This window comes from Pygoscelis adeliae, unplaced genomic scaffold, assembly GCF_000699105.1.
Source record: "Pygoscelis adeliae isolate BGI_AS28 unplaced genomic scaffold, ASM69910v1 Scaffold91, whole genome shotgun sequence".
In the NCBI taxonomy this organism is placed as follows: Eukaryota; Metazoa; Chordata; class Aves; order Sphenisciformes; family Spheniscidae; genus Pygoscelis; species Pygoscelis adeliae.
Window position 1 is genome coordinate 3,355,776 of NW_008824196.1, and position 18,507 is coordinate 3,374,282.

Consider the following 18,507-nt stretch of genomic DNA (forward strand, 5'->3'; position numbering starts at 1 on the left):
AAAATGATCAGGGGGATGGAACACCTCTCCTGTGAAGAAAGGCTGAGAGAGTTGGGGTTGTTCAGCCTAGAGTAGAGAAGGCTTCGGGAAGACCTTATTGCAGCCTATCAGTACTTCAAGGGGACTTATAAAAAAGATGTTGGCAGACTTTTTAGCAGGGCCTGTTGCCACAGGACAAGGGGGAATGGCTTTAAACTAAAGGGGGGTAGATTCAGACTAGATAGAAGGAAGAAATTTTTTACACTGAGGGTGGTGAAACACTGGGACAGGTTGCCCAGAGAGGTGGTGGATGCCCCATCCCTGGAAACATTCAAGGTGAGGTTGGACGGGGCTCCGAGCAACCTGATCTAGTTGAAGATGTCCCTGCCCACGGCAAGGGGGTTGGACTAGGTGACCTTTAGAGGTCCCTTCCAAACCAAACTATTCTATGATTCTATGGTTCTATGATACTTAAAACTAAACAGTACTAAAAAAACCCCACACCCTGTACTCATCAAAGAATATGGAAGTTTCACACCGCACCCTGAAGTCTGTTTATTAACAGGTCATCAGGAATCTTTTTCTTCATAGACCAATTTCTTCAAAACAAAAACCCATCTTCTGAGATGCTGCTCTTAGAGTAGCTTGTGGGTGGAGGAAGTTGTTTCTTATATCTTCTGTTGAGAATGACAATTACAGGTTTTCACTGATTTGCAATGTACATTTTGCACTTCAGTATTATATAAAGTAACCAGGACCGAGGAGATGTGGAGTCAGGACGCAGCTATCCTTCACACCTTATATTCACAATATCAGGCCTGTAGGCTATAGCAAAGACACTCTGCAAACCTGTTATTATTAATGGAAAAACTAAGCCTTTGAGTTCTGTACAGATTGGGAAATTGGATCTCATGTGATGAACACCAACTCTATTCATTTAATAAGTGACAGGATTTTACTTTGTTGCCTTACCCTTCTCTATACATCTAATTTTCTTTTGTTACTTAGACTTGTGCCAGACTGATTTAGTGGCATCTGCTGTGTACTTGTATGGTGGGATGAGCAGTGAGTTACCGGGTTTTCCACTGACAGAATTTTTTTTTTTTTTTTTAACCATGAGAAACTGGATACTTTGCAGAAAAGAGGTAAATCCTGGAATAAGGAGAAAAAAAACCTCAAAGGTTGTCCTTGTCCCATGTCTTTCCCTTTATTTCTCTAGCCACCAAGCAGTGCTTTTGGGGCAGACTTCTGTGCAGTGACCTTGGTATCCATGTCCTGCCGTGACCTCACCACATTGTCATCACGCCATGGTCTCAAAATGTAGAATATCCTACTATAGGAAATTTGACACTATCAGTATTACAGTAATTGCAGTGAAGTAAACTGCAGAAGAATATGTTTCATGTCAGTGGAAGCAGAAAAGCTAGCAGATGAATTGGATTCCTTTTTAGATTAATATTCTATGGATCAGCAGGTTTATTCAGAGTTACTTAAAAAGCAGTTAACATTCCATTAGCAACAAACTGTGATCTGTGTCAGCAGTAAAGCACCGTTCAGTCATTTATTTTAGAATGAGCAGTCACTGCAGGGAGAAATAAAATTATTAAACGTATCAAAAGCAAATAAATAGTAAGGCAAAGCCAGGGATTTTCTGTCTTATTCTAAATATTAAGCCTTCCTCCTAGGAATAGTTATTAATATAGAGCGATTTTTTTTCCTGATGTTTGCTATGTGCAGGATGAGTCAGAAGTTTCATTTCTTCTGATAGTTTGGGTTTGTGATCAAAGAGAAGAAAAAGTGCGTGCTCAGATTTGGCTGCTGCCATGTTATTTTATTCAAGCGGGAACGTTGGTTCAGCATTACGTCCTCTGCTTTGGTCCAACTCAGCTTTGGTCTCAAAGAGCTGTCTTAAAATAATACCTTTCCTTGCAGCTAGCAGTAGAAATGTATATGACCCCATGCCCCAGTGGTCTCTTTACCTGATCACAATTACTTTCTGTGCTTAAAGCAGTCTTTATCTCTCAATTCTCCTGACTCAGACAAAATCTGCACTAACACAGGAGTTAATGTTAGGCTCTTACTATTCTTGAAGGGAAAGTCTGATACTCTAAAACCTTTTTATAACTACTGAGATCAGGTATAAAATAGTCTTAGACTGTCATTGATACTATGGCTAGCCAGACAGGAGTAGAACAAGCAATCTTGAAATCTTTCGAGTTATGCGGCAGCAAGACCCGCTCCAAGCTGAGCCGCTAATGGCAGGCATCCTAAAAACATTTCCATATTATCCTTGTGTCATTCTCCTATGTGGTATTGTGCCAAATAAAGTTCAGCCAAACCTCAAACAATTAGAAGTTTGATTGCTTCTGTATTGTTTTGAAGCTAGTGCTCTGACTGTACGGTCCTGCAACCCTCTAGGGCACGTTGTCCCCACTACTGGACATGTCACATAAAAACAGGAGCTCAACAGTTGCAAAAGCTGCACAGTATTTTAGTAATAAATTTAAATGTAGAACCCATTCCCAAAGTAACCGGTTCTGCATTACACAATAATGTTGCTTCATAAGGTTTTAATCCTTTTTTTAATTACTCTGAAAGATGAATCATTATAGAGAGACATAAAGAGACAAGGGAGGAAGAAATATAAACAAACAGGTGGTGACTACACTGGTTAGCCAACTAGTATTTCTTGTAAGCCAGTAACAAGCAGATGCAAAGCTGACTCGTGTGTCACGTAAGACTGTGATTAAGACATTGGCCTTAAGTGTCACACTGACTTTGAGAAACTTCATTTGTGATTTTGATATTTATATGTATCAAAATATATGTGGGGTACAAGTAATTTCAGATCTCCAATCAAAATTAGTAATGAGAAATGAAGAGCTGTTATTTACAGTAATAACCAATATCCCCCCATTTCCCTGAGAATCTGCTGGACTTGCACAGGTTAATGTGAAGGGAGATACTCCTTTTTTCATCCTTTTCAGAAGAAAAGGATCCTGAAGGGTGCTCTAATGTGGAGAAACAAAGTTAATTTTTTTTCTCTTCCAGCTTCTGCTAGTGGCTGGTCTGGTGTGACACAAAACACTGCGAGGGCTTCTTCAAAAGCCATAACCTTGAGGCTGTGTTTATTCTCTCCTATTTCCTTGTAAGAAGATTATGATAGTAAATAGTAATTTAAAATGAATTCTAAGCTAAATCACTTGGACTGCTTTTTTTAGACCCGAGCCCTAACCACAGCAATTGTGTTTAAACCTATCTATCTCCAATAGTTAAACTCTCTGCAGATAACATTTTTAAGGTGCGGGGTGATGGCAAGCAGTTTGCCCAGCTGTTCTGACGCTCCGATTTAATGGTGGGTACGAAAAGCTTTGGAGTGAATTCTCTAAGTTTAAACAACAAAGCAGCATGTTATAATCTTTTCTCATGTCACTTCTTTCCTTCCATGAGTTGAAACTCCAAGATTTTCAATATGGCTCAGTAATTCTAGTAAAAAGGAGGAAGCAAGTAATGAATAATACTGATCATTCTGGAAATCTTCCAGTGCTGCTGCTTAGAAACTGTTTTTCAAGAGATGTACTTAGAATTAGCCCTTGCGTTAAAAAGAATACAGTCGCATCACTGATGGAAGTGCAAAGCATCGAGCCAGGAAGTAAAAAGGAATTTATTTTTAATAGACAGTTTATATAGTCAGTGTAATCCATAAATGCATGCGGATAATACGTAAAACATTGTGGAGGTAACAACCCCACAGATACAATGGTCTTTATTTAAATCACCTTTGCAAGTACGTTCTTTGTATCAGAAGAAATATTTTTAGTTCTGTTTAAACTCTGTAAGAAATAAGAAAAATGCAATAAGTTTTTAATATTAGGTACAAATTCAACTGATGATGGCACATTTTGCATGAGCGACCTTGTACACATTGAAAAAAAAACTGTAATCTGGTCCAGAAAGCATAGATTATGCTTCCGTTTTAAAATCGATAACACCTTTGAAAACACCTCTCTGATATTACCTTATTGCATAATGTTTGCCTATGGATTTTTTTTAATGTTTGAACGTATGACAGAATTTGAAAATCTACTACGTGTAGCAGCAAGTGCAGGCAAGCAAATTGTGAAATAAAATTTCTGGAGTGAGCACCATTTAATTGTTAAGCGATTCACCTGTATGCCACCTGCTAATCCATCTCTGGTAGAATTGCAAAGTTTTGACTATCTTGCAAACAAGTGTCATTTTAAATAGGAAAGCAAAACTTAAAAAAAGCTAAACAAGGAAAACAAAGCTTTTACAAAGAAAAGTTGTTGCTGAAGTATTTCCTGAACACCAACAATCAATTGTGAAACCATCGCATATTTCTGATCCATAAATTCTGATTTCTTACAGTCAGAGAAACACTTGCTTCATTTATATACGCAGATAGAGCCTTCCTATGAAAACTAGCTGTGTTTGTGGTCCCAGTAGCATTTAAGATAAATATTGCAATAGTTTCTTAATGTCTTTTAGATATATACCAGATATCACTATTGACAATACCCTTCCTGTGTTGCATACTGAATTTGTAAGGCAGATTTTATTCTTGCTTCAGATTACCTGGTTTCTGACCAAAATGGGGCATGCTGCATTTAAAAGGAGTGCCATTGCTGTTTTATATGTTCCCAACATTTTCTGTAATAGCTTCTCTAAAATGTGTGGCATAAACAAAATCCTCAAGCACATTGCAGTAAAATGGTTTTATTGGTGCTCATTTACACTGACCTACATAGGTTGTTCTCAGGCTCCCTGTTCCTGAGCAATGATGCTCATTCTGTACTTGTGCCAAGAAAGCACTTAATCTGCGCCAAGCCATTTTTTTTTTAAAGTACATCCCGCCATCAAAATAAAGGCACAAATACAATTTACATTCTTTTAGTAAAATCAGGAAAAACAATCTCGGTGAAGAAAGAAGGCAGGAGTTACCCATCCAGTGATCTTACAAAGCATGTCTGCATAGATCTGATTTTCCACATTACATCAAGAGCAAAGAAAGCCTGAATACCCACTTAAAGTCACCTGTAGATGGGAAGAATGGAAATGGAAGCACAATATGAATGGCACCTCTGGTTTGTTTATTTTAGAAAAAAAAAAGTAAATTCTGACTCCGTTCCTCACTGACTTTTCATAGCCTTCTATATTTCAATACTCTAAAACACTCTCTAAAATTTACTTAACACAAAAATACTGAGGGAGGACATTTTATTTTCATTCTATGTTATGTGTAATTATCTAAGATTTTGAAGTGTTATGGGATGAATAAATCGGGATTCTTATTTTAGACAAAGTGAAGATGTCATAAGTAAAGAAATTTGCCAAAGCAGGAGTATCTGAAAGGCATTCAAGCTCTGGACATATGACATAAACATGTTTCACCTTAGCAAAATACTGCAAACTTTGGGAAAGCATTTTATCGTGAGAGAGATCAGGGATTGGTTTGCTTGCTTGGTTTGCATGGGTGTAATATTTAGAACATCACACAGAACGTTCATTAAGGCTTCCTATTAAAGTCTGACCAAACTAATATCCCTTAGAAAGCAAAACATTAGCTTGAATTCCCCAGTTTTCAAGTATATTTTTTCACCTCAAACTTTTTTCTCATTAGAACTTGCTGACATCTGTATGATACACATAAACTGTTAGGTAAGCATCTAAAATCCCTCATAGAAAAATAAGAGTATTACTAGAGCTCAGGCACTCTGAATCTTCCAATAAAGCATACAATCAATGCATACCATATCTGCTTTAAAAAAAAAAATCAAAAAACATATCCTCTTTTTATCTGCAGAATTTATTTGACAAAGGTGTCTACCTCACATCCTCCCCCACCAAAAAAATAACTGACCATAGCTTTCTCTATTTTGTCCTCGGGACCAAAGGTGCCCCCTTGACTGGTGAGGACACTGCAGTGGTTGTAAGTTTCAGATTTTCACATAAAAAATTGCGCTGCCGAACTGTGGCTGATCTTATGTAACTGCCAGTAGAAATGACTTTTGCTGGCCTTGTAGGTGGTACGGTCTGTGGAGGCAGTCCATTGATTTCATACGTCCACTGCATTGATTGTGTCTGCAAATAATGAACAGAGACATGGAAATAAAAAATAATCAGTGATCAAATACCTTGAAACTTTTTGACAGTGATTTACCATGCTACATTGATTTCAAAAGATTTTTATCCTTTTCCATGTAAGGTACTGGAATAACACAGAATGAGAACTACGCTCCTGGAACACAGAGACCAGAAATCACATTTAACGTTATGAATTCAGGACCAGGCATAACAAAGATGAGTAATTTAGCTTCCTAGCTGATCTAAAATTCCTTTTTCTATTTAGTAAACCACATAGCTTTGTATGTTGTTCAAAGGTAATTATTCCACAGTACAATATAAATGCCTCAGGTTTATACTGTAGGATTTAATTGCAGCTCTGGTATTGGCAATAATGGCATTATCAAATGCTGGATTTTTTGTATTAAAATAATGAACAAAACTAAGAGAAAAGGACTCTGAGTATGCACAAGAGAATTGCAGCTTCGTGTTCAAATCTCTAGTTAGAAGAATATTTATGTGAATTGAAAATGACACTCTTCATTTGCTTTCTGTTTATAACGGGTGTCTAGGAACGGAGCATATGTTTCCATGTCATGTCTTGTAATGCGCGAGTACTTGATTCTTGCTGAGTACGTGATTCTTATTCTTACTACACATGCCATCTATTCGTACTTAAGGAGTATTATTTCTATGCATATGAAGGCTATACTGCTGTCTATCGCCCAAGTTTCATTTGTGTCCTGAAGCAGGATTTTGGTTGCTAAAACCACATGTGTAACTATTGCAGATCTTTCAGTCATTTTTCTTTCAAAATGTATCACTTTAATTCTTGAAAGCAGGTCTTTATTTCAAGTCTTTGGCATTTTCCTGTCATGACATCTAGGAAAAGGTCTTTTCATGGGTTTTTAGCTTTCTATTCTCCTTTTCCTTTAAAAAAACCACAAGCCAGCAACAGAAAAATTACAAAACCCAAAGATTTCACATGATGTATCATTACGTCCAGCTTTGTACTGTGCAAAAGAAAGACAAAGCACTGCGTGCCCACTTTAGGCATGCACTGTCGTCCATTCCTTTGCACTCAGCGATTGAAAATCCCAGGTTTTGTGTTTGGGGCTGTTTTTGATTCCAAGGCAAAACTTGTAGGGAACACTGAGTAAAAAGTATGGCATGATGTAGGTCTGTTAAAATACATTCATACAAGTGAAATTTTTTTTATACAGAACATAGAACATAGTGCATGTACGTAGTACACACGTACACAGTACACACCAGGCTCTATGACTTTGCAGCCTCAAAGCAGTGGAGTCACGTTATTTAAGTGGTATTTCCAAATTCCCAAGATCTGCCTTTCCACATTTGGCACAGCCCTGCAATCACACAGCCATGCTGCTTGTGGTTCTAGCGCAGGTTTGTCAGTGCTAGGCTTTTGCATCATGCTGCACCGAACTACAGAGACATGGCTTGTAGGATCACCTTTCTCTGCTGCTCCAAGTCATAAAGATTCATCATTCCAACAACAGCTGTGATTTATGTAATTCATCTCCCATTTAAAACTAACAATCCTTAGAACAATCACTTGTAGATATAACCATTACACCCAACACCAGTGTCATTTTTCATCCAAGGAAACAAAAGGTCAGAAAGGCTGCGTATACTCTCAGATCAATCTGGAAATCAGTGCAACAGTCAACCTCAAAGCTCGAGAGTTTTTCCCTGAAGCACTTAGTTAACAATCTGACTTCCAACATAACCGGTTTGTGGCCCATTTGCTCGTTCCAGTTTGAGAGCTCTGCTTCTGCTTTGCTGCTGGGCATGTCCATACGCCAAGCAGAGTTGGCCTACAGAGAAGAGCAACAGTATCCATACAAATCGCAACAAATTTTCACATAGCATAAATGCCATCAACTATCTCCAGAGCATAGTGTGAAATTTGTCTATTTATTTATTGCATTCTGTCAATTAATTATGGTCTGGGTAAAGCACTACAAAGGCCATAGGGAAAAGCAGTCAACCTCCTCCATCTCGAACTTTCTCTACAGTCATCTCATACTTATAACAACATACCCAAGAGAATAGAAAGGATGTTAAAGTGGCTCTCTGACTTTATTAAGTTTTGTTAACTATCGATTTTATATCGCCACTGAAAAAGTTTGAATTGATGATGTTTACCTTTGTTATCGTTCATATGCTTCTTCCTATTGTTCTGATTGTTACTCTGTCATTGCTAAAGTGTGTGTGTGTGTGTGTGTGTGTGTGTGTATAAAAGGGTATCATTGCAAGCAGTTTTGCATTCATGTTGCAGCTATCCAACGGGAAGAAGTTCCATTAAACTGTAAACCCTTTGGCACAGGCTTTGTTCTCTGTTACGGGCTTATACAGCATTTATACTATTTCACATATAGGCTGCATACACTTACAGTTCTTAACTGTCATCACCATATGAATCTCTAATTGTGATGCTTCTTGCTAGACAACTGGTTTTAATCAGTATTTTGATAACTGAATATATACTTTTCTGTGCTAATGTTGAAAGAATAGGTGACTTTTTTTGCTGTGTATTTTTAAAGAAACTTTTTTAAAACCTGTACTTTAAAATTGGCAGTACTGATTTTACATAGTGCCTTCTGAATGAATTGCCTTATTCAAATAAGATTAGTAAGCGTAAGATCTCAAAAGATATTTCACCATGCATGCTTAATTTTTTAAACTTTCATTACTATTCTGCTCAAATCAAAATCTAATTTAAATTGAATATTATTCCTGTGTAAAACAGGCAGATTAACTCATCTTTATTCTCAACCTTATTTAATACTGTGAAATGACCTAGTAACTCCACTGCCTGTAAAGATAAAATCCAGCAAAAGGAGGTGTGACATGGACCAACATCAGTATCTTATGTCCAAAGATAAAGTTGTCATTTAAGAAAAGTAAATTGCTCTCCAAAGTTAGCTAGTTGTTTTATTAACTTCAGTACAAGATGAAATGCTTTCTCTTTCTTTAGTATGCCAGATGAACAATTTAGTTTAAAGAAAATTTAACCTCAGGGTCATATTCACTGTGTGCAAGTCTCATTGATCACTTCAAGGTCAGAGAAAAGATCTGATAGGTGTTTCAGCCAATGATTTAAACTGAGTATCAAGTTACTACAAAATCATTTCTGTTCATGAAATCCACACATATTGTAACTTTACTGTCTATAGTGATCTTAATTGTTTGAAGTGGGATTTAAACAAAAGTGATGGGCTATGCCACCTCTCAACTTCATTTATCATCAGCATCAAACAATTGATACAGCCTTCTGGGTAGTAATAACCTTTTGTTAATTTTCTGTTTGCTATACAAATATCCTAGATTGTATCTTCTGTGAAAAAAAAGCCAGTGGCTTGACTTGGTGAAAAAAGCTGCCTATTCTGTTGCTGCTGTAGCCCGCATCAGGTGCGGTTCTGTGCCAGGGGGAAAATGATGGAAACTCATTGAGTTAAATGGGGAAAATGTTGTGGGCATTATAACATGAACCCTTTAGATAGGATCCATCAAGCTAGAAGGAAAAAAAAAAGCAATAACAACAAAAAACCCCACCCTAATTTATCATCTTGAACTATGGTAGTCCATCTATTGTAAATCGTGTGCTATCATCCAAGACAGTTCGAGACAGTCACTGTGAAAAAATTGTGCATTTATGTACTGATTTACTGAAAGAAAGACTCTTGGTTTAGTTTAGCATTTTCTGCTAAAGTGGAAACAAAGAGTTACTGTAACTGTCAACATAATTTGGGTTAGTGCTTTGTTTAGCACTAGAACCACCTACAATTCAGTAATTTTCAAGACAACCTAATACTCAGTAATTTTCAGAAAACCTTAGACACCCACAAATGTCTATTTTACTAGAATATGTAACTTCCAAGGGCAAAATATTAGGTTTTCAAAAGCTGCTGAAGCCATAAGTATTTTCTTCAGGATAAGAGTACAGTTTAACTACAACAACTATTCTAATCAAGTCTACCAAGTTCAGAATCTGTGCAAGTGCCTCGAAGCTGCTGCTTTGGGTTTCCAGGTCAGACATGTTTCAGCAAAGGAAAAGATAGATCACGCTTCAGACTTTTCTGGAGTGGTGAAAAGGAGACAGAGAGAGAGAGACTTTGATAGGTCATCTATATATGACTATATAATTATGATACAATATTTGACTTACAAGCTGTATTTACTTGCCTAAGTAGTGGGTCAAAATTTCCCAAATCGGAGGAACTCTTCCTCTTCCTATGCTTAAGGCAGTGCAAGTTTATTATATCAAATTTGGAACAATTCTAGCACTGGTAGAAACAAAGTCTAAAGATGAAGGTATTGAATCTACTACAATCTACTAGAATAGAAATATAAAAGAGATCCTCTGTTAAGAAGATGTATCTAATATAAACATAGGTATGTAAGAATCCCAGGCTCCCTGCAATGCATCTCTAGGCCTATTTCACACGCAGTTTAAGAAGAAAGACCAGACCACAGTCTGAATGTCCTTGACAGTCTGAAGGAGGATTTCTTGTTGAAATGAATGACTTCCTCTTATCAAAACCTCAAAATTCCTGATGACTATAACCTAATTGAAATGTGAAGAGAGAAATAATGTGGCTCACCTGGTTGGAGTAATGGCCATCTGCAGAGCTAAATCTTTCTGAAGAATATTTTGAAGAATGCAAAAATGAGATGCATGCTGCCACTTTTTACTAAATATCATAAGTTATTCAAGTAAGTTATTTAACCACCTTGATGGCTGACTGAGTAATGTTCATGAAGTAATTTATTCAGCAAATACTGGTAACAGTCACCAAATAACTTATATAAAAGTATATTTTTTGGTATTCAATCCCTTCTTACAGATGGCTCATGATTCATAGGATTAATTTGCAGAACACAGATCATCCATGTGTATTCACTGTAGGCTGGCAGTACTACTGAGTTACATGCTAATTAATTGCCAGAGAAATCTATGTTAGGAGGGCGTTAATTGTTGGGAGCAAGTATCAGGACTTTTAAGGTAAATGGTATTCCAATTATCTTCCAAACAGTGTTAAGTCAGGAAAGTCCAAATAAAATTTGCAAGACTTCCAAATAAGTTAAAACCCAGGAAATTACAGATAGTGCATCCAGTATTCCCTGACCCTAAATTTATACTGCAGTGGCGACAAGCAAAAAATGACCGATTATGATCAGTGTATACAGAATGAAATTAAACCAAATGTGAACTGTGGGAGGGAAGAGCAAGGGCAAGGAAACTCATGGATCAAGATAAAGGTAGTTTAATAAGTGAAGGAAAGAGGAAAAAAAAACAACAAAAACAAGTGATGCAAAGGCAGTCACTCACCACCTCCCACAAGCAGACCAATGCCCAGCCAGGCTCTGAGCAATTTCTAATGAAGAAGATGGCTAACAATCATTTTCTTAGCTTAGAGGAACATTTCCAGATAGATTTAAAGGTGGCTTAATTGACTTCTGCAGTTCAAATATTAGAAGTTTCACAGCATTGCTTAGATGTCATACAATCAATATCAACCATTCCTTCAGGGCTGGCAAAGGTTTCAATACCCTCATACAGCAATGGTTCCCATATTGTTATCTTTTGGCATTATGAGAATTATAGCCTCAATAAGCCAAGTAACCTTTCCTCATGCTTGTGAATCAAACATTTTGAGTATTGATTCTGCACTCAAAATCCAGTGATGCTAATGGTCGGATGTGCTACATTCACTGCCTGTAATGAACTTTCTGGATCTCTGCTTTTAATCATAAACCTCAGGTCAACATCAACCAGTGGTAAGGGACACAGGTGATGTCTTATTTAATGTGAAACTTTCAACTATCCTATTAACTTTGTTACATTTTTCCTTGCTCACTCTGTTTAAGAGATACAATTGAGAATAACATTGAACTATGGTACTTAACAAATCTACCAGGAACAATACAGATCGTATTTTCACCAAGCTACTGAATATGTAACAGTACCATTTTCTGTTAAGATATGCAAGTTTGCATAGGCAAGCTTAGAGAAGCCACAGCCGGGTACTGTGGCTTGCACACTGCATCACTTATTTCTAGAACAGCATGACAAATGGGTTTTATATGCTATCTTCCATAGGTTAAGTTAGTGATTATTCAGTAATAAAGGTGCACAAGCCTGACTTCTGGAGGGCTTGATAATGTTACCGGCAACCTGGTTTACTCTGACATCTATTTTATCATTTAAGACTTATTTTGTGTGCCTTCTGCTTTAGAATATCTCTGAAGTCTCACCCATGAATTACAAAGCAATTGCTCGGGTCTCTAGCTGAATTCAGCACAGCGCAAGCAAATTAACTGTAAGCCAGCTTGAATACGTCCTTTTCCAAGGATTCGCCAGCCTCCTGGCTGCTCCGCCTTGTGCCTGGCAGCGATTCCTGCCCCAGGAAGCCTTCGCGGAGCATCCCCCCGCCCCAGCTGCATCGTGCCGCCCCTAAGCTCTGTCGGTTTTCTGTGCAGCTTTACCGGCACATCACAGCCTAGCTCTGAGACGTCAGTGCGGCCGAGGAAGTCCTTTTTTTCCTCACAGCACTTTATAGCTTATCTAAGAAGCATGCTCTCTTCCCTAATTTATCATCAGTGGCAATACATTTTCTTTCAGTTAGAACTGCGCTGTTTATGAAAGCGATTATAAATGTGGAAGTTTGATTATGGAATAATACCTATTTTAAAATGCTCTTCATGCACCATGTCACTGTTCCTTACTTGTAGCAAAACTAGATTATGATGTTCCCTTTCACAGCTACAGAAACAAGCTTGATTATTTTCTTTATTGGCTTTCTATTATATTTCATTCTTTGATCTACAGAATTTTTTAAAGTAATTTTCTGTGTCACTTTTACAAAATTAAGATTCCTAACAGCCATTCAAGCAAGTGTCTAACTTCAATTGTTTTGATATGTAGTTGACTGAGAACAGAAGTTTTAATGATGATTAAAGAACATTTAATTGCTTCAGCAAAGTAATTAAGGTTTTCTGCTATTAATAAAATTTATTGTAAGTATTCATGGATATTAAAGTCTTAAAGAATCCACAAAAGGTCCCACGAAGTACCTGATTTGTGTGCAGAAAATATAAATGAGGCTACATTATTTCAAATATATATATACATTCAGTTAATAAAATGTACACACTAAATTCTAGTAAAGACAAATTGTAATCTCTGAACGCTAATTAGCTCCTCAGGACTGGGTTCTCAGCAGGCCAGCTAAACAAATTTTACAGCAAGAGTGCTGTAGCCCTTTACTACAGCAGCACCAGAAGAGAGGCGACACTGTAAAAGAAAAGAAACTTCCTCGCTGTTTCTAAAAACAGCCCAAAGCCGCAGCCAGTATATTGGCTAGAAAGGATATGTACAAGAGAGGTTCTTCAGTGTTAGGTCCAACATCAATTGCATTTCACCACCTCCATTACTATTCCCCAAATAAGAGTGATTTAATCCTGTTTTTGCCATCTAACTATATCTGTCTCCCTCAGGTCACTAATGAAAATTGTTTCAACTAACAGGAAAGGCAGAAATGAGCATCTGGTATTCTCAACATGTCACCAAGTCTTATTTCAGGTCGACGTTGAGAGTGCAGCAGCAGAACTACACACAGTCGCAGATGCTCTGGTTTACGTTAGAACTACAGGAATGAAAGCTTGTGTGGAGAGGAAAGGAAGAAGTCCAGTGTACACAACAGGACTGCCAATAAGAGCAAAGAGAATACAAGCCTCATCAAAACATTACTGAAACAACTTAATACTTTGATTAGAGTAAGAATGTTAGAAATATCTCTAATATACTGTGATGGTGTAATATTGGTCCAAATCGCGCCTACAAGCATTAAGAGTCCTCAATGTATTTTTGAACATACAGGAATAGATAGGACAAGATGTGATCCAATACATATATGCAATATACTTGAAGGGGGCTTATAAAAAAGATGGAGGCAAACTTTTTAGCAGGGCCTGTTGTGACAGGACAATGGGGAATGGCTTTAAACTAGAGGGGGGTAGATTCAGACTAGATAGAAGGAAGAAATTTTTTATGCTGAGGGTGGTGAAACACTGGCACAGGTTGCCCAGGGAGGTGGTGGATGCCCCATCCCTGGAAACATTCAAGGTCAGGTTGGACGGGGCTCCGAGCAACCTGATCTAGTTGTAGATGTTCCTGCCCACAGCAGGGGGGTTGGACTAGATGACCTTTAGAGGTCCCTTTGAACCCAAACTGTTCTATGATTCTATGACTTCCTACACCCACACACAGTACGAAAGGTGGAGATGTAAAGAGCTGTCTGCCTAGATCATAACCAGAGACTGAGGTGTGAGTCGATGTAGGTTAAAAATCCAATTACTCAAAGCCCATCTGTACTGATAAATTCCTAAAAGGAAATTTTGGATTACTGACTGAGTTCTTAGAAAGCTAATAATCTTTGACCATTGTGTCTATCCCATTCCAGACAAATTCATTATGTTAAAGCTCTTTGATAGTGATGAAAGTTAAGCCAAAGACAAACATGGCTAGCACATTTACATGTGTCATGCCTAAAAACAGGAGTTCAGTTCCAGAACTACATTAGAAGTTTCTGAGCTCTGTAGATGTGTCATATAGCATTATGTAAATATAAAAGAACACAGAATAAATTCAGTCAGTTATTTTCTTTTTCAAATGGAAGAGTGATAAGCATCACTGCTGTTTATGTAAAAAGACTAAACTAATCAAATGTCTAATGCGGTAAATGAAAACAAGTAGGAGGGATTAACGGGCCTTCTTGTTTTTCCAGGATTTGCATGTCTTATTCACTCTTGTACAAGTTGTCACTCAGAAAGATAAAACACCATAGTTATTTGCTATGCATCTTTTTATCAACTTTGTTTTGCCCATCTTATTTTTTAAATCAATATTGCTGTTTCACTTCTAATATAGTAGCCTGAAAACACTGCCAGCATGCAGTGAATAGATTTAAAGTGCAAACCATGATTTGTAGAGAGTTTGGGGTGTTTGCTGCTACTGTATGTTTTCCACAGTTTCCTTTTAAAGAATGACTTAAAAATTAATCCCTGCAGTAATAAGAATATTTTTACTGCTGAAGGAATAAATGTCTTCAAATGTCTCCTGACCTTCAGACTTACAGAAGCTACTTGGCTATAAATTCTTTTTGTTTAGTTTGAAGCTTGTTTTAAAAAAGTTATTCCTGGCTTTGTGTTCTGAAATTCTGCCTTCTACAGTTTATTATCTACCTTCTAATGCCTTTGATCCTAGGAGGTATAATACAAAGACAATCAATAACCTAGGTCTCACATATTCAATTACTCGTATATTCTCTACCACTTCTTAACATGATTATTTTGATTCTCTGTGAAAAGTCATTTTGACATGTTGTCTACAGAGTTGGGGCAAACATATCAAGATAAGTATCTGTCTCTGGTGATGATGGCAAAGGGATAACACAGAAATTAAAATATAATATGTTTTTCCAGCTTGACATGAGTTAATTTTCAAAGTTTAGTTTTATTCTTGTCCATAGTGAAGAGTAGTAGAATAATCACACTGCATGCATTTGTGTGTTTCAATGCTGCTTTTTTGTACAGGATTTCTTTTTTTCCTTCCACTCCTGAAGGTATACTTGTGTATTGCATTCAGGAAGGCTTACCTGAATTACAAGTGTTGCCGTATGCTTCTTGCCGTACATCCTTGGCTTGAATCCCACCGTTATATGGGTTCCCACAGTGCCTGCTGGAAGAAGTTCTCCAGCTTGCGGCCGCACAAGGAACTCGGGATCGCTGCCCGCCAGGAAGTGCGCAGTGAATCGCTCTGTGTTCCTACCAGAAAAGCACAGGATACTGTTGTGCCTTCTACGGTATCTTAATACAATTTATCTACAACCTAACATTTAGGCCACCATGCGGCATGACTCAGGAAACTTGGCAGCCTACGGAATGCATACAGAATATTAACAGCATTTCTACAGAATAAATATTCTGTAGTAATTATTTACATTATTTATAAATATTTATAATCTTTATACACAGGGACCTGCATACTGGTCTTCTATTTCAAACATACTTATATGCTATTATAAATATTATAATAACTACAGAATGATAGCATTTGCCACTAGAAAGAAAAGAATCATCTGACCTGTAAAGAGATAATAATAGTGATAGAAAGAAATTCCATGCCAGAGTGAAAATCCACTTTTCCTATTACAAGCCCCTCACTTTTCCAATCTCTAATCAAATAAAACTGACAAACCACCCATTTTTTTAAGTTTTATGACCAGAACTGAATTTGCAAGCTGGTGGAGTGTTACTAGATTGGGAGGGAGTTCTGAAAGCCTTGAAATGAACATATGGAAAATAATAGTTTTCTATCACTGTTTTCCACATTTTTATACCCCATAAACTAAACACTTCAAGATATTGCAATAATAATAATTAGGTTCCTCTATCGATATTATTGTATATCTCTCATCTCAAAGAATTTCTGTCACAGGTACTGCAGATCTTGTCTAATTGCTAGTTTCATGGAAGTACTGTTGCGCCCAAAGAAAATGTCTTATTCCTGGTAAAGACAGTGGCTGAGGACTACAAAACAATCTTAGGCCAATCCCCAAACTGAAGCCTGTCTATCACAGGTCCTCAGGGACTCCTTGCCATACACTTTCTCAGCATGAAAAGAATATACATTTTTTTATTTTCCAGTCCGGTATTCTCCTTTTAGTCTTTATACGTATTGCTGAAGACATCACTATCTGGACAGAAAGAGAACAAAAGAAATTGAAACTAGAAATACAACGGCATGGTCAAAAAATAATCCACAACATCCTGCCACAGTCCAGCAGGACAAGTATCATGCATGCTTAGAGGGAACACATTTTTAGTTGATAAAACTTGAATGAAAAACTAACAGCATCTCAAAGAAAAGCTGTTCAAATCTGTTTATTCATGGATTGTCACACCAGAAATAACACCACTTTTCAAAGAAAATAATACTCACAAAGAAGTGAAATTTAATATTTTATGACAATTCGTCTCTCTACAGAAATGTCCCACATTTCCTGGGCAAGTGCTATTCAGTGGGTGGTATGCTGGGTCTATGTCATCTTGTTTAAAAATAGCTCTCCTTTGGAATATGTTCTCACTAAACATTTTCTTAAATTCAAAATACCCTCACGAAAAAAAAGGTCACACTGTAAGTTTGTAGAAACAAATACTGCAAGTGCAGAAATCGGGAACCAAAAAGCTTCTGCCTCCTCAGAAGACTAACTGACATTTAGCAGTGCCATCAGACTTGGGTGCATTAGCAGAGTTAGCCTAGCTCTTCCTTTAGGTGACAGCAAGGCGGGCAAAACTACTGAATGTCTGAAACTACACTTCAAGTCTTGTGACATCAAACTTAGGCTGACCATCTCTTTTTGTGGTGCCCAAAGTTGTGCAGCTGAGTTTATACCCCTGGGCCATAAGCACTAATCCTGCTACGGCCCGAGTTCCTGTCTATGTGCCATCTAAGCCTTGAGTTTTCACATCTGTATTTCCCACAAGGACTGCTCAGCCATGAATGCCTAGAGCATGCCTACTACACACAAAGGGCAGGCACGGGATGAAAAAGAAGTGATGCCTCTTAGACTGAGTAGCAGAGTAGAGCACTCATCAAAAATGTCTGAGATGAATATTCAAACCCTGGTTCTGGAAATAGAAAACTCAACATAGGTCTTCACTTCCAACATCATTGCTCTATAGACTGGATTTAGGAACATTTTAAGACAGCACTTTCTTTATCTCCCATGTTCAGTCTGTTTTCTGGTAAGTAGTTAGGGATGACGACTCCTAATAAGCACTTTGTGTCTTTGTAAGACATAGAAGAGCGTGACTTAGACTACAGATGCAATGATGAAATGCTAAGGGAGATGGGACAGGCTGGGTGCATGGAAGACGCAAGAAAATAAGGACTTTATTCCTGCAGAAATTGCATCTTAGCAGGGTGTGATCAACAGTAGTCTTTTTCAGAGACCGTAAATGATTCCTCAAAACAGGTAGTCAGAAAACACACAGGAGAAAAAGCTGTAGTTTTAGTCCTGACAAGGGGACCAGACAGTTTAAAACGAAACCGTCACAAAACTGATCTATAATTGTGCACACATGATATTTGCCAAGTCAGAGAAAAAATCTTATTGCATCAACCTTGTCAGATTTTAATTTTCATAAAGAAAAATGGAGAAAAACTAATAAAAAAGCTTTAAAGAAAATCTGCATGCTTCTTTGACAGCATTGGCACAAGGTACTAGAGGTCAAGGTACTAGCGGCAGCTGTAATTTTTTTGTGTTGAGTAAAATATATATACAAATACACACATACATACTTACATGAACACATATAGTCACACCTAAAACCTCCCCCTCCCCTCCCCTC

General features: G+C 37.5%; 1 protein-coding gene across 1 annotated transcript in view; it reads right to left on the reverse strand.

Moving 5' to 3' along the window:
- Nucleotides 1-5,871: 5,871 nt before the first annotated feature.
- The window catches only part of LOC103925977 (chromosome unknown open reading frame, human CXorf30), a 181,235-nt gene continuing 168,599 nt past the window's right edge, over nt 5,872-18,507 (reverse strand). Inside the window, exons 17-19 of the mRNA XM_009334787.1 lie at nt 15,750-15,918; nt 7,722-7,904; nt 5,872-6,081 (exon numbers count right to left, since the gene is read on the reverse strand). Of these exons, the coding sequence (XP_009333062.1) occupies nt 5,872-6,081; nt 7,722-7,904; nt 15,750-15,918 (562 nt within the window). The remainder of the gene's footprint in view (nt 6,082-7,721; nt 7,905-15,749; nt 15,919-18,507) is intronic.